The sequence below is a fragment of the Esox lucius genome, chromosome 11 (assembly GCF_011004845.1).
Source record: "Esox lucius isolate fEsoLuc1 chromosome 11, fEsoLuc1.pri, whole genome shotgun sequence".
NCBI classification, from domain to species: domain Eukaryota; kingdom Metazoa; phylum Chordata; class Actinopteri; order Esociformes; family Esocidae; genus Esox; species Esox lucius.
This window is the reverse complement of record NC_047579.1, coordinates 33,648,311-33,665,368: the sequence shown is the minus strand read 5'-3', so window position 1 is coordinate 33,665,368 and position 17,058 is coordinate 33,648,311. Positions and strand designations below refer to the sequence as shown.

The 17,058-nt window shown below is 40.2% G+C and overlaps 1 protein-coding gene across 1 annotated transcript; it reads left to right on the top strand.

Moving 5' to 3' along the window:
* Positions 1–5: 5 nt before the first annotated feature.
* slc5a11 (solute carrier family 5 member 11) lies at positions 6–15,971 on the top strand. The gene is made up of 16 exons (XM_010874250.3): positions 6–99; positions 1,777–1,909; positions 2,137–2,208; positions 2,430–2,534; positions 3,411–3,470; positions 6,127–6,231; positions 8,171–8,276; positions 8,674–8,754; positions 9,172–9,377; positions 9,559–9,694; positions 9,799–9,906; positions 13,274–13,424; positions 14,359–14,527; positions 14,703–14,918; positions 15,023–15,191; positions 15,518–15,971. Exons 2-16 carry the CDS (start codon positions 1,778–1,780, stop codon positions 15,745–15,747), a joined length of 2,046 nt encoding a protein of 681 aa, XP_010872552.2. The 5' UTR covers positions 6–99; position 1,777; the 3' UTR covers positions 15,748–15,971.
* Positions 15,972–17,058: the final 1,087 nt, after the last annotated feature.

Here is a 17,058-nt window from a genome sequence, read left to right as displayed (position 1 = left end):
TTGAAATGAGAAGTGTTTGAACCTGAATATACAGTGCAGTAACACATTATTTAAACTGCCGTAGGACTAGCCAGCTGGAATAAAATCTGGAATTGAAAGGTGAGTGCTAAGTGTGTCCTTAAGTCTGCTGAAACTGCCAGGTGAAAATTGTCCTTGTCTTGAGGTCTGAGGATATGGTAATATGAATGGTGCCTGGAGTATTTGGTGAGGGCCTGAAACATTTGGTTGGTCTTTCTTGAAAACACTTTGCAGTATGGAAATTATCTGCATACTCTCGTGGAATCTGAGCATTAACAATTACAATGTGAATGTACGTTTCATTGGAAGTGAATGTGCCTAGATAATGAGAACAACAGAAACATCTCTGTTTAGATTATCTCTCTGTTGGTTGCGCTCTACTAACCCCAGGAATGTTTACATGTTTACACTATCAAAGTCGGATAGATCAGGCGTCTTCCTTATTGTAATCTTTGGTTGAAAAACCACCTCTCGACCATATCTGTATTCTTCATCTACAGTCATGTGAAAAAGTACACCCCCTGGAAAGTTGTCTTTTTTTAACATATTTGGACAGATAGTTGAGCTAAATTCCAACCCCATTCATTGATAGAAGTTATCCAATTTAGCAAATCACCCAAATTAAAAATGTTCTTTGAAACAATTTATGCAATTAAAATAAACAAAATGCAATTTCCTTATGTGGAAAAAATCTGTGCACCCTTACCTTTACCATCACATAAAATGGCTAGAATCAGGAGCACTAAAATAGGTGCAGATTATTAGAAAATCATTGGAGAGTGACTTTGGGGGGGTCCAATTTAGAAACTTAGACTTGGTCTTAACCATAAGGGTGTGTTTGTCATGTCCTTGCAAGGCAGGCTTGCCCTGCCAGTGAGATCCAATGCCCTCTCTCCTTCATTTGGACCATGGACACCTTTTTGTTGTTATTGCCCTCACCTGTTTTCCTGATCATCATCCCTATTTCAGTTCTTTCTTTTGTGATGTGTCTTGTTGGTTATTATTTGGATTCCATTCCTTTGTAACATTGTTTTTGTTTTCATGCTGTGGTTTTAGTTTCTATTTTGTAGTTCTGTTAAGTTGTAGTTATGTAATTAGAGTCAACTATCAGGAAAGATTTGGCCTACATGGGAGGTCAGGAAGGAAGAAGCCTATGCTCCCAATAAACAATATCAAGACACGACTGACATTTTTGTCAGATAAAACCAGAATTAAGACCAAAACTACTGGAACAGATGCTTTGGACAGATGAGTCAAAGGTGAAATTGTTTGGCAGACGCCATGTTTGGCAGGGAGAAAATTACTGCATTTGAACAGAAGAAACTCATACCAACAATAAAGCACAAAGGCGATGGTATTATGGTTTGGGGCTGTTTTGCTGCTTCAGGGTCAGGCCAAGATGCCATCATGGAGTCATCCATGAATTCCAGATTGTACCAGAGAATACTTAAGGAGAATGTGAGGCCATCTGTCAAAAGCTGAACATGAATCTTGCAACAGGACAATGATCCAAAATATACAAGCAAAGCTACAACAGAAAGTCTTGAAAAGGAAAAACTGTAGGGTTATGAAATGGTTGAGTTAAAGCACAGTTACATGAAAAGGCTACACAAAGTTATTTTAACCAAAGGGAGCAATACTATGTGTTCAGGCACTATTGTACTCAGGATCTGTTGTGTTTAGGTTCATTATTGACTAAGTTTGCCACATCAGCATATGACACAATCACTCCCAGAAAATTCACCTTTCACCCTACAGTATGACTACTACACAGGGGACCAATGTGCCCCCCTCCGAGTCCCCAGGAGGTGCAGGTGTACCCACCCTGGTCACCGTAGACATTGTGATCCTTGTTATCTACTTCTTGCTTGTGCTGGGAGTGGGATTTTGGGTAAGTAGAAATCAAACTTGGAAAATTCCACCCTTTTTCGAAGTTGCTGGACAAAAGTAGGGAATAGAATAAATATTGTGAATGCTTTTTCACCATTTGAATCTCAAATCAGAACGGTTAAAACCAAACAAGACCTTATCCCTTTAGCATTACCTCAAAACACTACTTCAGCACACACTGCAGTTTTAATGGAGAATCCTTCTAACAGTCAGTCCTTCCCATTAAAGTCGATGTGGAAAACCAAGAGAAGCACAGTGGATGGATACTTCCTGGCAGGGAAGACCATGTCCTGGTGGCCGGTGAGTGAAAGGCAACAAGGACATTAAGAAAAATTCTACTGACACATCCAGTGACAACGCAATATTGTGTTGTACAGCACTGTTGTACAGCATCTGTTCATTGTATTTTTGCTGTGTGTGTCTGAACACATTTTTGTATCATAGATATGAAAGCTTTACAGTGGAGTATAGATTCAAATTTTGTTAGTAAGTAAATTCACTCTGTCTGTCTCTTTTCATAGGTGGGCACCTCTTTATTTGCCAGTAATGTGGGTAGTGGACACTTTATTGGCATGGCAGGGTCTGGAGCGGCTGCAGGAATCGCATCTGTGGCATTTGAGTGGAATGTAAGAATATAAAATTGGAAACGCTAAGGAATTTGTTTGATTTGATAAGAAATGTATTATATGTAACACCATTTGGGTTGAGTGCCTGCAAGCTAATTGTGGACTTAGTGAGCAGAGGGCTCTCTCCATGCACATTTGTTTGGACAACTTCCTGGTTGAGCAAACTGGGTAAAAATAGGAAGAACGTCTGCTGTTTATGTGTCCAGATGTTTGACTCCCAAACCTGCTTCGAGTTGCTACGCTGACACAAGGCAATAATCACACATTTTAAACCACAACATCTGACAAAAAAATGTATAATAATAAGAAATCTGGACAGATGTTTTTGCTGAATCTGTCTCACATTAATTTGATTGTTGTGCAGTATATACAATAGAATTTTTGGTCCATTTTGAGGCTGTTCATTTGGGGCATTGAGACACTGGTAGAGTGTCCATCAATCCATGAAGTTTAACTTCGACTTGCATATACTGTTCATTATTGCTGATGCAATTTGTCATTGCTCGGCATATACTGTCATGATTTTTGAAACTGTTCCCTTGACACGTTGAATATTTTTGTGACCGATGAACCTGGAATTCGGGTACCAACTATTTGGCCGCTTTGGAACAGTGTTAGTTGCCCCATGATGCTTTAAATACTCAAATAACAAAGTGTTAACTGTCAGACATATTTTACTGCTAATTGGCAATCAACCTAATGTACCCTCTAAAGCTGCATTTGTAATTGTGATAAGTTACTTCACAGTAATAGTGTTCTAACTTGTGGTGTTTCCTATATTTTGTTAATCTCCTGTAATCTTAACACTAACTTGATGTCAATGTTTTGTGCAGATCCCTTATACTAGAATTACTGATGATTTTCTCTTATCGGCAGGGGATGCTTATGGTCCTCCTACTGGGTTGGCTCTTCTTGCCCATCTACATCACTTCTGGGGTGAGATTTCATACAGCCCACCGAAAAAACAAACACTATGATTGAACTGAAATGCCCCCTCAACCAAAGCATTTCATTGTTAACGTGTCACACTAGAGTCCAGCCGTTTCTCTAACACATGGCCTGAACTATTTAAAGTGCTTGTAAACTCAACATAAAATCTAAGTTATGTTGACATAATGTGTTAGTCATGATCTTAATCAGCAACAAAGATATGAAGAACAATGACGGTCAATAACAACAGGGAAATTAAGATTTGTTTTAGCTTTAATGCCTCTTCCAACAGTTCCACACTTCATCCTCATTAATATGCATAAGACACGCGTAAACTGTCACACATAAACAATCGCAAAAGGCAACTGTTAACAAAAAGTTGCCACAGATGTTACCAATAGGAGTGAATCGATGTGAGGTGCAAAATGTGCTCAAATAAGTAGTGAAAATCAATCAAACCCAGTGGCTTAACCTGATGGAAATGTGTAAAATGGTGCCGGTAAGGCATACAGTGGGGAGAACAAGTCTTTGATACACTGCAGATTTTTCTGTGAGCTGACATTGAGAGACAGGTAATGGTATGGACATGTTTGACTGACGTGCTGAGTTGCTGGCCCTTGCTTGCTTGTATGTGTAGTGTTTGTGCACGTACAGTGGGGAGAACCAGTATTTGATACACTGCCGATTTTGCAGGTTTTCCCACTTACAAAGCATGTAGAAGTCCAGATAATCACATTGTATGATTTTTAAATAATTAATTTGCATTTTATTGCATGACATAAGTATTTGATACATCAGAAAAGCAGAACTTAATATTTGGTACAGAAACCTTTGTTAGCAATTACAAAGATCATATGTTTCCTGTAGTTCTTGACCAGGTTTGCACACACTGCAGCAGGGATTTTGGCCCTCTCCTCCATACAGACCTTCTCCTGATCCTTCAGGTTTCGGGGCTGTCGATGGGCAATACAGACTTTCAGCTCCTTCCAAAGATTTTCTATTGGGTTCAGGTCTGGAGACTGGCTAGGCCACTCCAGGACCCTGAGATGCTTCTTACGGAGCCACTCCTTTTTTCCCCTGGCTGTGTGTTTCGGGTCGTTGTCATGCTGGAAGCCACGACCCATCTTCAATGCTCTTACTGAGGGAAGGAGGTTGTGGGCCAATATCTCGCGATACATGGCCCCATCCTCCCCTCAATACGGTGCAGTCGTCCTGTCCCCTTTGCAGAAAAGCATCCCCAAAGAATGATGTTTCCACCTCCATGCTTCACGGTTGGGATGGTGTTCTTGGGGTTGTACTCATCCTTCTTCTTCCTCCAAACACGGTGAGTGGAGTTTAGACCAAAAAGCTCTATTTTTGTCTCATCAGACCACATGACCTTCTCCCATTCCTCCTCTGGATCATCCAGATGGTCATTGGCAAACTTCAGACGGGCCTGGACATGCTCTGGCTTGAGCAGGGGGACCTTGCGTGCGCTGCAGGATTTTAATCCATGACGGCGTAGTGTGTTACTAATGGTTTTCTTTGAGACTGTGATCCCAGCTCTCTTCAGGTCATTGACTAGGTCCTGCCGTGTAGTTCTGGGCTGATCCCTTACCTTCTTCATGATCATTGATGCCCCACGAGGTGAGATCTTGCATGGAGCCCCAGACCGAGGGAGATTGACCGTCATCTTGAACTTCTTCCATTTTCTAATAATTGCGCCAACAGTTATTGCCTTCTCACCAAGCTGCTTGCCTATTGTCCTGTAGCCCATCCCAGCCTTGTGCAGGTCTACAATTTTATCCCTGATGTCCTTACACAGCTCTCTGGTCTTGGCCATTGTGGTGAGGTTGGAGTCTGTTTGATTGAGTGTGTGGACAGGTGTCTTTTATACAGGTAACGAGTTCAAACAGGTGCAGTTAATGCAGGTAATGAGTGGAGAACAGGAGGGCTTCTTAAAGAAAAACTAACTGGTCTGTGAGAGCTGGAATTCTTACTGGTTGGTAGGTGATCAAATACTTATGTCATGCAATAAAATGCAAATTGATTTTGAAACCTGAAGGATCAGGAGAAGGTCTGTATGGAGGAGTGGGCCAAAATCCCTGCTGCAGTGTGTGCAAACCTGGTCAAGAACTACAGGAAACGTATGATCTCTGTAATTGCAAACAAAGGTTCCTGTCCCAAATATTAAGTTCTGTTGTTCTGATGTATCAAATACTTATGTCATGCAATAAAATGCAAATTAATTACTTAAAAATCATACAATGTGATTTTCTGGATTCTTTTTTTAATTCCGTCTCTCACAGTTGAAAAATTACAGACTTCTACATGCTTTGTAAGTAGGAAAACCTGCAAATCAGCAGTGTATCAAATACTTGTTCTCCCCACTGTATCAACTACATTTCAGTAATGATGCACAAGGAGTTAAAATAGCAAAGCATGTTTATGGTAAGATTTTGTGACGATTATTTTACAAATTACTAATATTTTTATAAAACTTGTCAAATTAAGTTTACTGCGCCTTTAATACTGTTAAAAGGGCTTTATAAAATAAATGTGTTTGTTTGTTACACCAGATAAGTGCCTCCATTTTCACTGAACTACAACACCTTGGATAACATCAGTATTCAGTCTAGTTCTCAATCATCCATGACCTTTTCTGCATCCCTTTATCTTGCAGGTGACAACCATGCCTGAGTACCTGCAGAAGCGATTCGGGGGGAAGAGAATACAATTATTCATAGCTATTTTGTATTTATTTATTTACATATTCACAAAGATATCAGTAAGTAAAAATATATATTAAATATCATCTGCAGTAAAAGGTACTCTATATTGGTGTGTCAAAGAAAAAGTAGTTTGTCCTGATTCACGCATCTGGTAAGTCTATAGGGGTGAAATTATAATAGATTTATTTTACACCAGCAATTACTGACAGTAAAGCTTGAGCAGTTAGTAGGTACAGCTAGGTTTCCAAAAATGTTGGGATACTGTTAAAAAACAGAATGCAATGATGGTTAGGTTAATCATTTAACCCTTTTATTTAATTGAAAATAGTACAAAGACAACATATCAAGTGTTGAAACTGAGGAATGTTATTGTCTTTGGAAAAATAAATGCCCATTTTGAATTTGATGCCAGCAACCCGTTTCAAAAAGTTGTGACAGGCCTTTTTACCACTGTGTTGCATCACCCCTTTTTTTTTTAACAATACTCTGTAAGCTTTTGGGAACAGAGGAGACCAATTGGTGTAGTTTTGAAAGTGAAATGTTTTCCCATTGCTGTTTGAAATAGGATTTCAGCTGCTCAACAGTTTGGGGTCTTGTATTTTTAGTTTCATAATGCGCCAAATGTTTGTATTGAGTGACAGGTCAGGAATGCAGGTAGGCCAGTTTAGCACCCAGACTCTTTTACTACGGAGCCATGATGTTGTATTATGTGCAGAATGTGGTTTGGCATTGTCTTGCTGAAATAAGCAAAGATGTTGTCTAGATGGCAGCATATATTGCTCCAAAACCTGTATAATGTATATATTGTTCAGCATTACAGGCACCTTCACAGATGTGCAAGTCACCCATGCCATGTGCAGTAATGCACCCAGATACCATCACAGATGCTGGCTTTTGAACTGTGCGCTGATAATATCACATTTTCATTGGACTGTTTTCCACTTTGCCCCAGTCCATTTAAATTAGCTCGGGCCCAGAGAAGGTGGTGGCATTCCTGGATCTTGTTTATATATTTTTCTTTGCATGGTAGACTATTAACTTGCATTTGTGGATGGAGCGACGTACTGTGTTCACAGACAGTGGTTTTCAGAAATGTTTCTGAGCCCATGTGGTGATTTCTATTACAGAATTGTGTCTGTTTTTAATGCAGTGATGCCTGAGGGCCTGAAGATCACAGCCATCCAATATTTGTTTTCGGTCCCTTTTTTTCTGGATTCTCTTTTAATCTTTTAATGATATTATGTACGGTAGATGATGAGATCCCCAAACTTTTTGCAATTCATGTTGAGAAACGTTATTCTAAAATTCACAGAGTGGTGAACCCCTCCCCATCTTTAATTTTGAAAGACTCATCCTCTCTGGGATGCTCTTTTTATACCCAGTCATGTAACTGACCTGTTGCCAAGTAACCTAAATAGTTGTGAGATGTTCCTTCCAGTCTTTGTCCCAGCTTTTTTTAAATGTGTTGCTGGCATCGAATTCAAAGTGGGCATATATTTTTCAAGTAACAATTTTTCAAGGAACATTTCTCAGTTTCTCAGTTTCAAAATATCTCAGTTTCAACATTTGATATGATAGTCTTAATACTATTTTCTATTGAATATAAGGTTTCAATAATTTGCACACCACTGTATTCTGTTTTACACAGCGTCCCACATTTTCATGTTTTACTGCCAATAACATAACTAGTCCTGAGTGAAATGCTCAAGTGACAGATGTTCCCACTTTGTGGAGACATCTGGTTTGATCTGGATCAAACAAACATAAGTGTTGCTAGTGACAAAGACAGAAAACCTGACAAATCAGTCCACCAAATTTGTTTTGTCCGGTCCCCACTGTTTTATGGGTGAGGATTAGGTAAAGGAATAGGATTAGGGTTAGGTTCAAGATTTTGTGATAGGGAACATGAATGCTTGTTTTTGGTCCCCACAAGAATAAAAGAAGTGTGTGTGTTTGTGTGTGTGTGTGTGTGCGCGCATCCATATGTGTCTGCAGGTGGATATGTATGCGGGGGCCGTGTTTATTCAACAGGCCTTACAGTGGAACATTTATGTAGCTGTGGTGCTGCTTCTGTTCATTACTGCTCTCTACACTGTAGCAGGTGCCTTTCCATCATGTTTTTTTATATTGATTTATTCTGAACCTGGGCTCGATTCAATCTGTATAGCTGCACTACAGAGCTATAGACACGGAAAGTAAATGTCAACACATTAATGTAGAATGCATTAATGATACATTTTGTAAATCTCCTCCATCAGAAATGCTTCAGTCAAACGTATTTCATTGGTCAATGTATCTTTTCCCAATCTGTCCGTATGTCTGTCTCTATCTCTGTCTCTTTTTTTCAATCTCTTCAGATCGATTAGAATACCTGATTACTAAATTCCACATGTTGTTAATTACAACAACATAACGTGCATGACTGACGGATCATGAATATTTGTCTGTGAGACATAGTGTGTGTTCAGTATTGGTTCAGCGCTGTAATGTTCTTTCAGGTGGTCTGGCTGCAGTCATCTACACAGATGCTGTCCAGACTGGTATAATGCTGATAGGAGCCCTCACCCTTACAGGCTTCAGTAAGTTGACATCTGTACTTACAATGATCCCTACATTTTCAATCATGGATGCTTCAGATTGTCACCTTACGCGTTTGTGAGGTTAATGTTAAAGTTCATGTCACTCTTGATTCAAAGAGAGTTTTTACAAGGTTAGATGTATCAGTATTTCTAACTCGTATTCTCCAGGAAGTGTTTGGGAGGTTAATGTTAAAGTTCATGTCACTCTTGATTCAAAGAGAGTTTTTACAAGGTTAGATGTATCAGTATTTCTAACTCGTATTCTCCAGGAAGTGTTTGTGAGGTTAAATGTCTTTTTTTTTTAAACACTTCCAATACTTTTTCATGTCTGTTCATGGTACTCTGCACCTGCCAGGTACTAGCTTTACCTTATTTGAATGACTTCTAAAAGGACGTCTGTCTCCTGCTACTCTGGAGGTTTCGCTGAGGTTGGTGGCTGGAACGCCCTCCTGGAACGGTATGCAATGGCCATACCCTCAGTCCGTGACCCCAACACCACTTGTGGCATCCCTCGGGAAGATGCCTTCCACCTATTCCGTGATCCTGTGACCTCTGACCTGCCCTGGCCGGGCATCCTCCTTGGGATGTCCATCCCATCCATGTGGTACTGGTGTTCAGACCAGGTAACATGCACTGTTGCTATTTGGATATTTTATATTTCAAGAATGCATGAGCAACTGCATATTCTTTTGGATAATAGCATCTTCTAATGTACTAGAATGCAAAAAAAAGCATAATGTTAAAGCGAAGTGGCACAATTCATTTTTGAATGTTCAAACTGATCCGGCATGGTATTGTATCCAGGTTATAGTTCAGCGTTCCCTGGCTGCTAAAAACCTGCTCCATGCTAAAGGAGGGTCTCTACTGGCTGCCTACCTAAAGATCCTGCCCTTCTTTATAATGGTCTTGCCCGGCATGATCAGCAGAATACTTTACCCAGGTAAAATATGGTATTTCTTTTGCACTGGAAGGACACATTTTGTAGGAAACACTGGTCTCTGTCCTGCCTTCCTGGTGCATGTTGACTGTTGTTGCTGTGTGTAGACGAGGTGGGATGTGCAGACCCTGATGTGTGCACCAAGGTGTGTGGGAATGCAGTGGGATGTTCAGACATTGCCTACGCCAAACTGGTCATGGAGCTGCTGCCATCAGGTGAGGAGAATTTCTTCACTCAGCACCGTTTATTAGGCTAGGGATCTTGAGAAACAGGACATAATTAAAGAATGTAAATGTTTCTCATAAATGTTTTGGTTTTTGCATCTGAAATGTATTTGCTTCCTTTTTACATTTGAAATACACAGTATGTATGTATATTTTGATATATCGAAGTAAAACTGCTAGCCGGTTAAAGAACAACCTTGTAAAATTGTATTATCCTCGGATAAGTAAACCCTGTAGATTTGTATAAAATTACATAAACATCTCCAAACTTATTGAATTAGGCAGGGATAATTACATTTTCAAATTGCCATGATTTTCTAGAATCTAAATATAAAACAACAGTTATAAAGCAAACAGCATCTCATACTGTAGATCTAGCACAGAAAAAAATATATATCAATAGTCAAATAATGTTGCACAGTGTATCAGTGTTAACAAAACATTTTCCAAACATAATCTATACACATCTCTGGAAAAAATTAAGAGACCACTCTTAATTTTTCTTAAATTAGCATCTCTACATGTATGGCAGCCATTCCATTCCAGTGTCTGTTAATTTCCAACACAGGCACACCTCATTTTACTTAATGAGGTACTGATTAGGTGATTACCTGAACCAAATCTTAAAAGTATAAAAACCACTGCTGTGGTCATCAATATCCTCTTGCAATAGGACAAGCTGGATGGCAAAAACAGTGCAAGTAGTAGCTCAAAGGTAATTTGAATAAAGAATAGAACTATTCAGCATGACAAAACAGATGAAAAGAAAAGCATTGAGTGAGGAAAAGAAGGGTTAAATTCTGGCTTTACTGGCAGAGGGATACAGAGAGCGGTTCATAAGAGCAAGGTCAAGCAACAGACATTGGGGACAACAAAGCTACAGACTGACAGAGGGTGAAAACGACTGTCCACTGACAGAGATCACCGTCAACTCATTCAAATGTCACTCAACAACCGTAGGATGACATCAAGTGACATACAAGAAGAATGGCAAACAGCAGCTGGGGTGAAGTGCACAGCGAGGACGGTTCGTAACAGGCTCCTAGGGGCAGGGCTGAAGTTGTGCAAAGCTAGAAAAAAGCCCTTCATCAATGAGCAAAGAAGAGTCAGCTTTGCCCAACACCTGGTCATCTTATGGTTAGACGGAGACCTGGAGAGGCCTACAAGCCACAGTGTCTCACACCCACTGTGAAATCTGGTGGAGGATCGGTGATGATCTGGGGATGCTTCAACAAGGCTGAAATTGGACAGATTTGTCTTTGTGAAGGACGCACAAATCAAGCCAAGTACAAGATTATCCATAAGAACACCTGCATCCTTCTGCTCTGACAATGTTCCCCAACTCTGAGAAAACAAAATAATTCAGCAGGACAATGCTCCATGCCACACAGCCAGTTCAATCAAGGTATGAATGGAGAACCACCAGATCAAGACCCTGTCATGGCCAGCCCAATCTCCAGACCTGAACCCCAATGAAAACCTCTGGAATTTTATCAAGCGGAAGAAGGATAATCACAAGCCATCAAACAAAAGCAGAGGTACTTTAATGTTTGTGCCAGGAGTGGCATAAAGTCACCCAAGAGCAATGTGACAGACTGGTGGAGAGCATGCCAAGACACATGAAAGCTGTGATAAAAAAATCAGGCTTATTCCACCAAATATTAATTTCTGAACTTTTTTGTTGTTGAAAAATGAATATGAATTTGTTTTCTTTGCATTATTTGAGGTCTGAAAACAATGCATATTTTTTTGTTTATTTTGACCAATTGCTATTTTCTACAAATTAATACTCTAAATCAATCAATCAAATTTATTTATAAAGCCCTTTTTACAACAGCAGTTGTCACAAAGTGCTTTACAGAGACACCCGGCCTTAAACCCCAAGGAGCAAACAACAGTAAATGACAATATTTCTATTTGGAATTTGGGAGTAATGTTGTCAGTAGTTTATATAATAAAACAAAACTGTTCATTTAACTCAAACACATACCTATGAATAGTAAAACCAGAGAAACTGTATTACACAAATGAACCAATAAAAAGAGTGATCTTTAGGAAGGAGTGTTAGAAATCGGCCGTTTTGTGTAGTGGTTGTAATAATTATCGCATACCCGTTTGTCAAAGGAGAGAGAAATTATATTATTTATTACAGCATTATAATGTCTTGTTCATGAGGTTACAGACCTGGTCTTCCTTACGCAACCTCAATCTCATCTCACTCAATCTCTTCTCACTGTAATGTTGGTTACAAGCTGATATATACATTGAAGGGTGTGTCTACCTAGCAAAGATCAGGTTTCCAAGACAGTAACCCACATGCCAAATGGTCATTGTAAACATTCATGGAGTTAGTAGAGTGCAACCTACAGAGAAATCATCTAAACAGAGAGGTTTCTGTTGTTCTCATTATCTAGGCACATCCACTTCCAATGAAACGTACATTCACATTGTAACTGTTAATGCTCAGATTCCACACTCCCCCTATCAAACATTTAAAGAAAAACATTACATTTACAATTAAATTCCCATACACACGTTACAAATGACTAAGACGAGTATCTTACCAATTTATGGATGTGGCCATGGTGACTTGAATGGTAGAGATGAATGTTCCTGTTGCACTACATGTAAAAAACAACCACATGAAGAACAGCTGAACTGACTCAGTTATAATAATTTAGGATTTGTATAATTATTTTGCCATTTTCGTTGAGAAACATTGTTTTGAGAAATACTATTATAAGTCAGAAAAGGATATTGCAATACTCCACTGTAAAGTAGATATACCTGCTGTAGGTTTCAGTTCATATACATTTTTGGATATGATTTAAGGTTTTAGAATGTCAAGCCCTTTTATGATGAGTTTGAAATAAAGGTGCTATGCTTCAGGACAAGGGCAAATTAACATTGACAATATTTCGAAAATTCGAAAGGTAAATCTCCTCCCTTTATGCTAAATGTCATCTTTAAAATTATTTTTTTTTCAAAAATAAAAATAGTTTCCCTGCTGAACAAGGCTATTACCAACTTTCAAAGATTTCTGCTGTATCTATCTCTCATTAACAGTATACACAAACCTCTTACTGCACTTATGTCTTAGGCTGTTTCTTTCAAATTCACACACATCTGCCCCACACATTCTTCCTCTTTCCCATCTTTCTGTGTGTGTGCGCATAAGAGTGTTTGTACCAGTTTCTATCACTCTTTCTGTGTGTGTGTGCATAAGAGTGTTTGTACCAGTTTCTATCACTCTTTCTGTGTGTGTGTGCATAAGAGTGTTTGTACCAGTTTCTATTACTCTTTCTGTGTGTGTGCATAAGGGTGTTTGTACCAGTTTCTATCACTCTTTCTGTGATAGGTCTACGTGGCCTGATGATGGCAGTAATGATCGCTGCCCTCATGTCGTCCTTGACCTCCATCTTCAACAGCTCCAGCACAATCTTCACCATGGACCTCTGGCGACACCACCGGCCACATGCCACTGAGTGGGAACTAATGATCGTTGGCAGGTACACAATAAGTATTCAATTCCAAAATGCTACAATTGTTTTTCTGAAATGTTGGTAAATTGTCTATTTTCAACATATTTCCAAATATGTTTTTTTCCTTATCTAATAATCGACAAGGAATGATACAGTAATTCAAGGTATGATTTCAAAACCTGCAAAGCTTTTAAGTAGTACTGAAATATTTTCCAGAAAGAACTGTACAAATGATACATTTGTAGCCTCTATGTTTATGCTTGATTGCGCATATATTTCAAATTTTATATATATTTGCAATAAGGCACAAAGGGGTGTGGTATATGGTCAATATACCATGGTAATAAACCAGCGACCAATGGAATTAGAGTAGTCATCATATTCATGGTATATTGTCTCATATGGCTAAAATCCAATCAGCATTCAGGATTTGAAACCACCTGATTTATGTATACTATAATAAACTGTTTATAATATATAACATATAAATAATACATTAATATAAGATGTAAAACCTTACATTTGACATTTTAGTAATTTACTAGTAATTTAGTAGCACTCAGTCCAAATAAATCTAAATCTAGAATCTATGAATATAAAAAACTGAAGTCTTATTTTACACAAACACCATAAGCAACCCTGTCTGATGGAAATATTTGAAATAATGGTGGATATGGCATTTTGGAAGTTACCTCGGACACATAAAAAGAACATGTTTGTTAGCTTTAAACCTAATCATTGCCTTATCCTTTAGGCATAAACTTACTCTTACTTACAGAACACCCTAACCCTAACCTTAACCGGTAATGCCAAAACACAACCACAGTCTAACACTACCTAATTCAGAGTTATACCCTGTACTTAAACCCTGAGGCGGAAATAGTAATTTTCCTAGTGGTGTCTCCACATGTACAGTACAGATAGACCTTCTCTCTTTCACACACACACCACCTTTCCTCAGGATGTTTGTGTTGGTGCTGGTGGTAGTGTCTGTTCTCTGGATTCCCGTGGTCCAGGCCAGTCAGGAAGGCCAGTTGTTTATTTACATCCAGTCCATCAGCACCTATCTACAGCCCCCTGTTGCCATTATTTTCCTGACTGGATGCTTCTGGAAGAGGACCAATGAGAAGGTAAGACAAAAAGGAGTGATTTAGAGAGCGTATGTGTGTGAGAGGTGGCATGTTGTTCTGCAGGTCAAAATAGATGCTGCTTTTAAATGCCATCCCCCTAATGACCTGCCTTTCATTTGCAATATCAGAGAACATTACAATATAATTTACATTCTCCTTCCTTTATATTGTGCAGGGGGCTTTCTGGGGCCTGGTTCTGGGTGAGCTTGTGGGCTTTGTAAGGATGGCCCTGGACTTTGCCTATCCCACTCCTCTGTGTTACCAGGAGGACAGCAGGCCCAACGTGGTTAAACAAATCCACTACCTTTACTTCTCCACAATGCTGTCTTTCCTCACCCTGATAGTGGTGGTGGGGGTCAGCCTGGCCACAGAGAAACCCAGCCCACAGCAGGTCAGCCGAAGCCGAAGAGTGAAGTGTAGTTTAACAAATGAACACATGGATTTCTGAATTGCACAGTGTTCTAACTGTTGTTATGTTTTGCCACTTTGCAACAGATCAGCCGCCTAACCTGGTTTACAAGACTTGATAAAGTAGAGAAGAGCAGCATAGCTATGGAGACTGTACAGACTGTGACTGGTGCTACAAAGAGCAGGGAGAGTGCAGAGCTAGACACTGAAGATGAAAAACCGAAGACTGACGAAGACCCACGCCCTCAGAGGCTAGGTGGGTAGCGGGGTAATGTTAGTAGGCTAAATACCGTACGTTTCATACAACACACACAATCCCACAAACAGTGCTTGAATTGGACTGTATTTTGCCAATACTAATTCTGGGTCCCAGGCAGGCCCGGTGCCACGAGGGGGCAAGGGGGGGGTTTAGCCCCCTCAGTTGTATTTTCGGCCCCCTGAGTTTAAGTTTTAAATACCCTATAGAAAAATTGCCAATTTTTAACTGGCCTCTCAGTCACTTCATCCTGGCGCCAGAATATCTGAACCAATACTCTTATGTTTTACTGTTGTGTTCTGGTCTATGACTGACTGTCTCTTCAGACTCTGTTTCCTCAGAAGCAAGTGTGAGGAGCCAGTCCAGACTCAAGGCTGCCCTCTACTGGGTGTGTGGTATGGAGAGGCAGAAGGAGGGCGAAAGTGCCCCCCCACCACCACTTTTAATCAACCCCGCCAGCTCCCTGCAGGAGGAGCCATGCCTCCGTCATGTGGTCAATGCCAACCTCATCATCTGCCTCTCTGTTGCAGTCTTTATCATTGGCTACTGGGCCTGATGAGAAACTACCAAAGGACAAGTAGAGGCAGAGCTTGTCCATTATGGCACCGAACGGCAAGCTTGTAAATCCAACACTTCCTGCAGATTGTGACAATACAGGCTGTTATTTATTATAGCAATGTACACTTTTGATTGTGTTGAAGTGTTTTCTGAGATCTGTGAGAAAGCCTAAACATATACAGTGGGGAGAACAAGTATTTGATACAATGCCGATTTTGCAGGTTTTCCTACTTACAAAGCATGTAGAGGTCTGTAATTTTTATCATAGGTACACTTCAACTGTGAGAGACTGAATCTAAAATCCAGAAAATCACATTGTATGATTTTTTAATAATTAATTTGCATTTTATTGCATGACATAAGTATTTGATCACCTACCAACCAGTAACAATTCCGGCTCTCACAGACCTGTTAGATTTTCCTTAAGAAGCACCTGTTTGAACTCGTTACCTGTATAAAAGACACCTGTCCACACACTCAATCAAACAGACTCCAAACTCTCCACAATGGCCAAGACCAGAAAGCTGTGTAAGGACATCAGGGATAAAATTGTAAACCTGCACAAGGCTGGGATGGGCTACAGGACAATAGGTGAGCAGCTTGGTGAGAAGGCAATAACTGTTGGTGCAATTATTAGAAAATGGAAGAAGTTCAAGATGACGGTCAATCTCCCTCGGTCTGAGCCTCCATGCAAGATCTCACCTCGTGGGGCATCAATGATCATGAGGAAGGTGAGGGATCAGCCCAGAACTACACAGCAGGACCTGGTCAATGACCTGAAGAGAGCTGGGACCACAGTCCCAAAGAAAACCATTAGTAACACACTATGCCTTCATGGATTAAAATCCTGCAGCACAAGCCAGCGCATGTCCAGGCCCATCTAAAGTTTGCCAATGACCATCTGGATGATCCAGAGGAGGAATGGGAGAAGGTCATGTGGTCTGATGAGACTAAAATAGAGCTTTTTGGTCTAAACTCCACTCGCCGTGTTTGGAGGAAGAAGGATGAGTACGACCCCAAGAACACCATCCCAACCGTGAAGCATGGAGGTGGAAACATCATTCTTTGGGGATGCTTTTCTGCAAAGGGGACAGGACGACTGCACCGTATTGAGGGGTGGATGGATGGGGCCATGTATCGTAAGATCTCGGCCAGCAACATCCTTCCCTCAGTAAGAGCATTGAAGATGGGTTGTGGCTGGGTCTTCCAGCATGACAACAACCCGAAACACACAGCCATGGCAACTAAGGAGTGGCTCCGTAAGAAGCATCTCAAGGTGCAGGAGTGGCCTAGCCAGTTTCCAGATCTG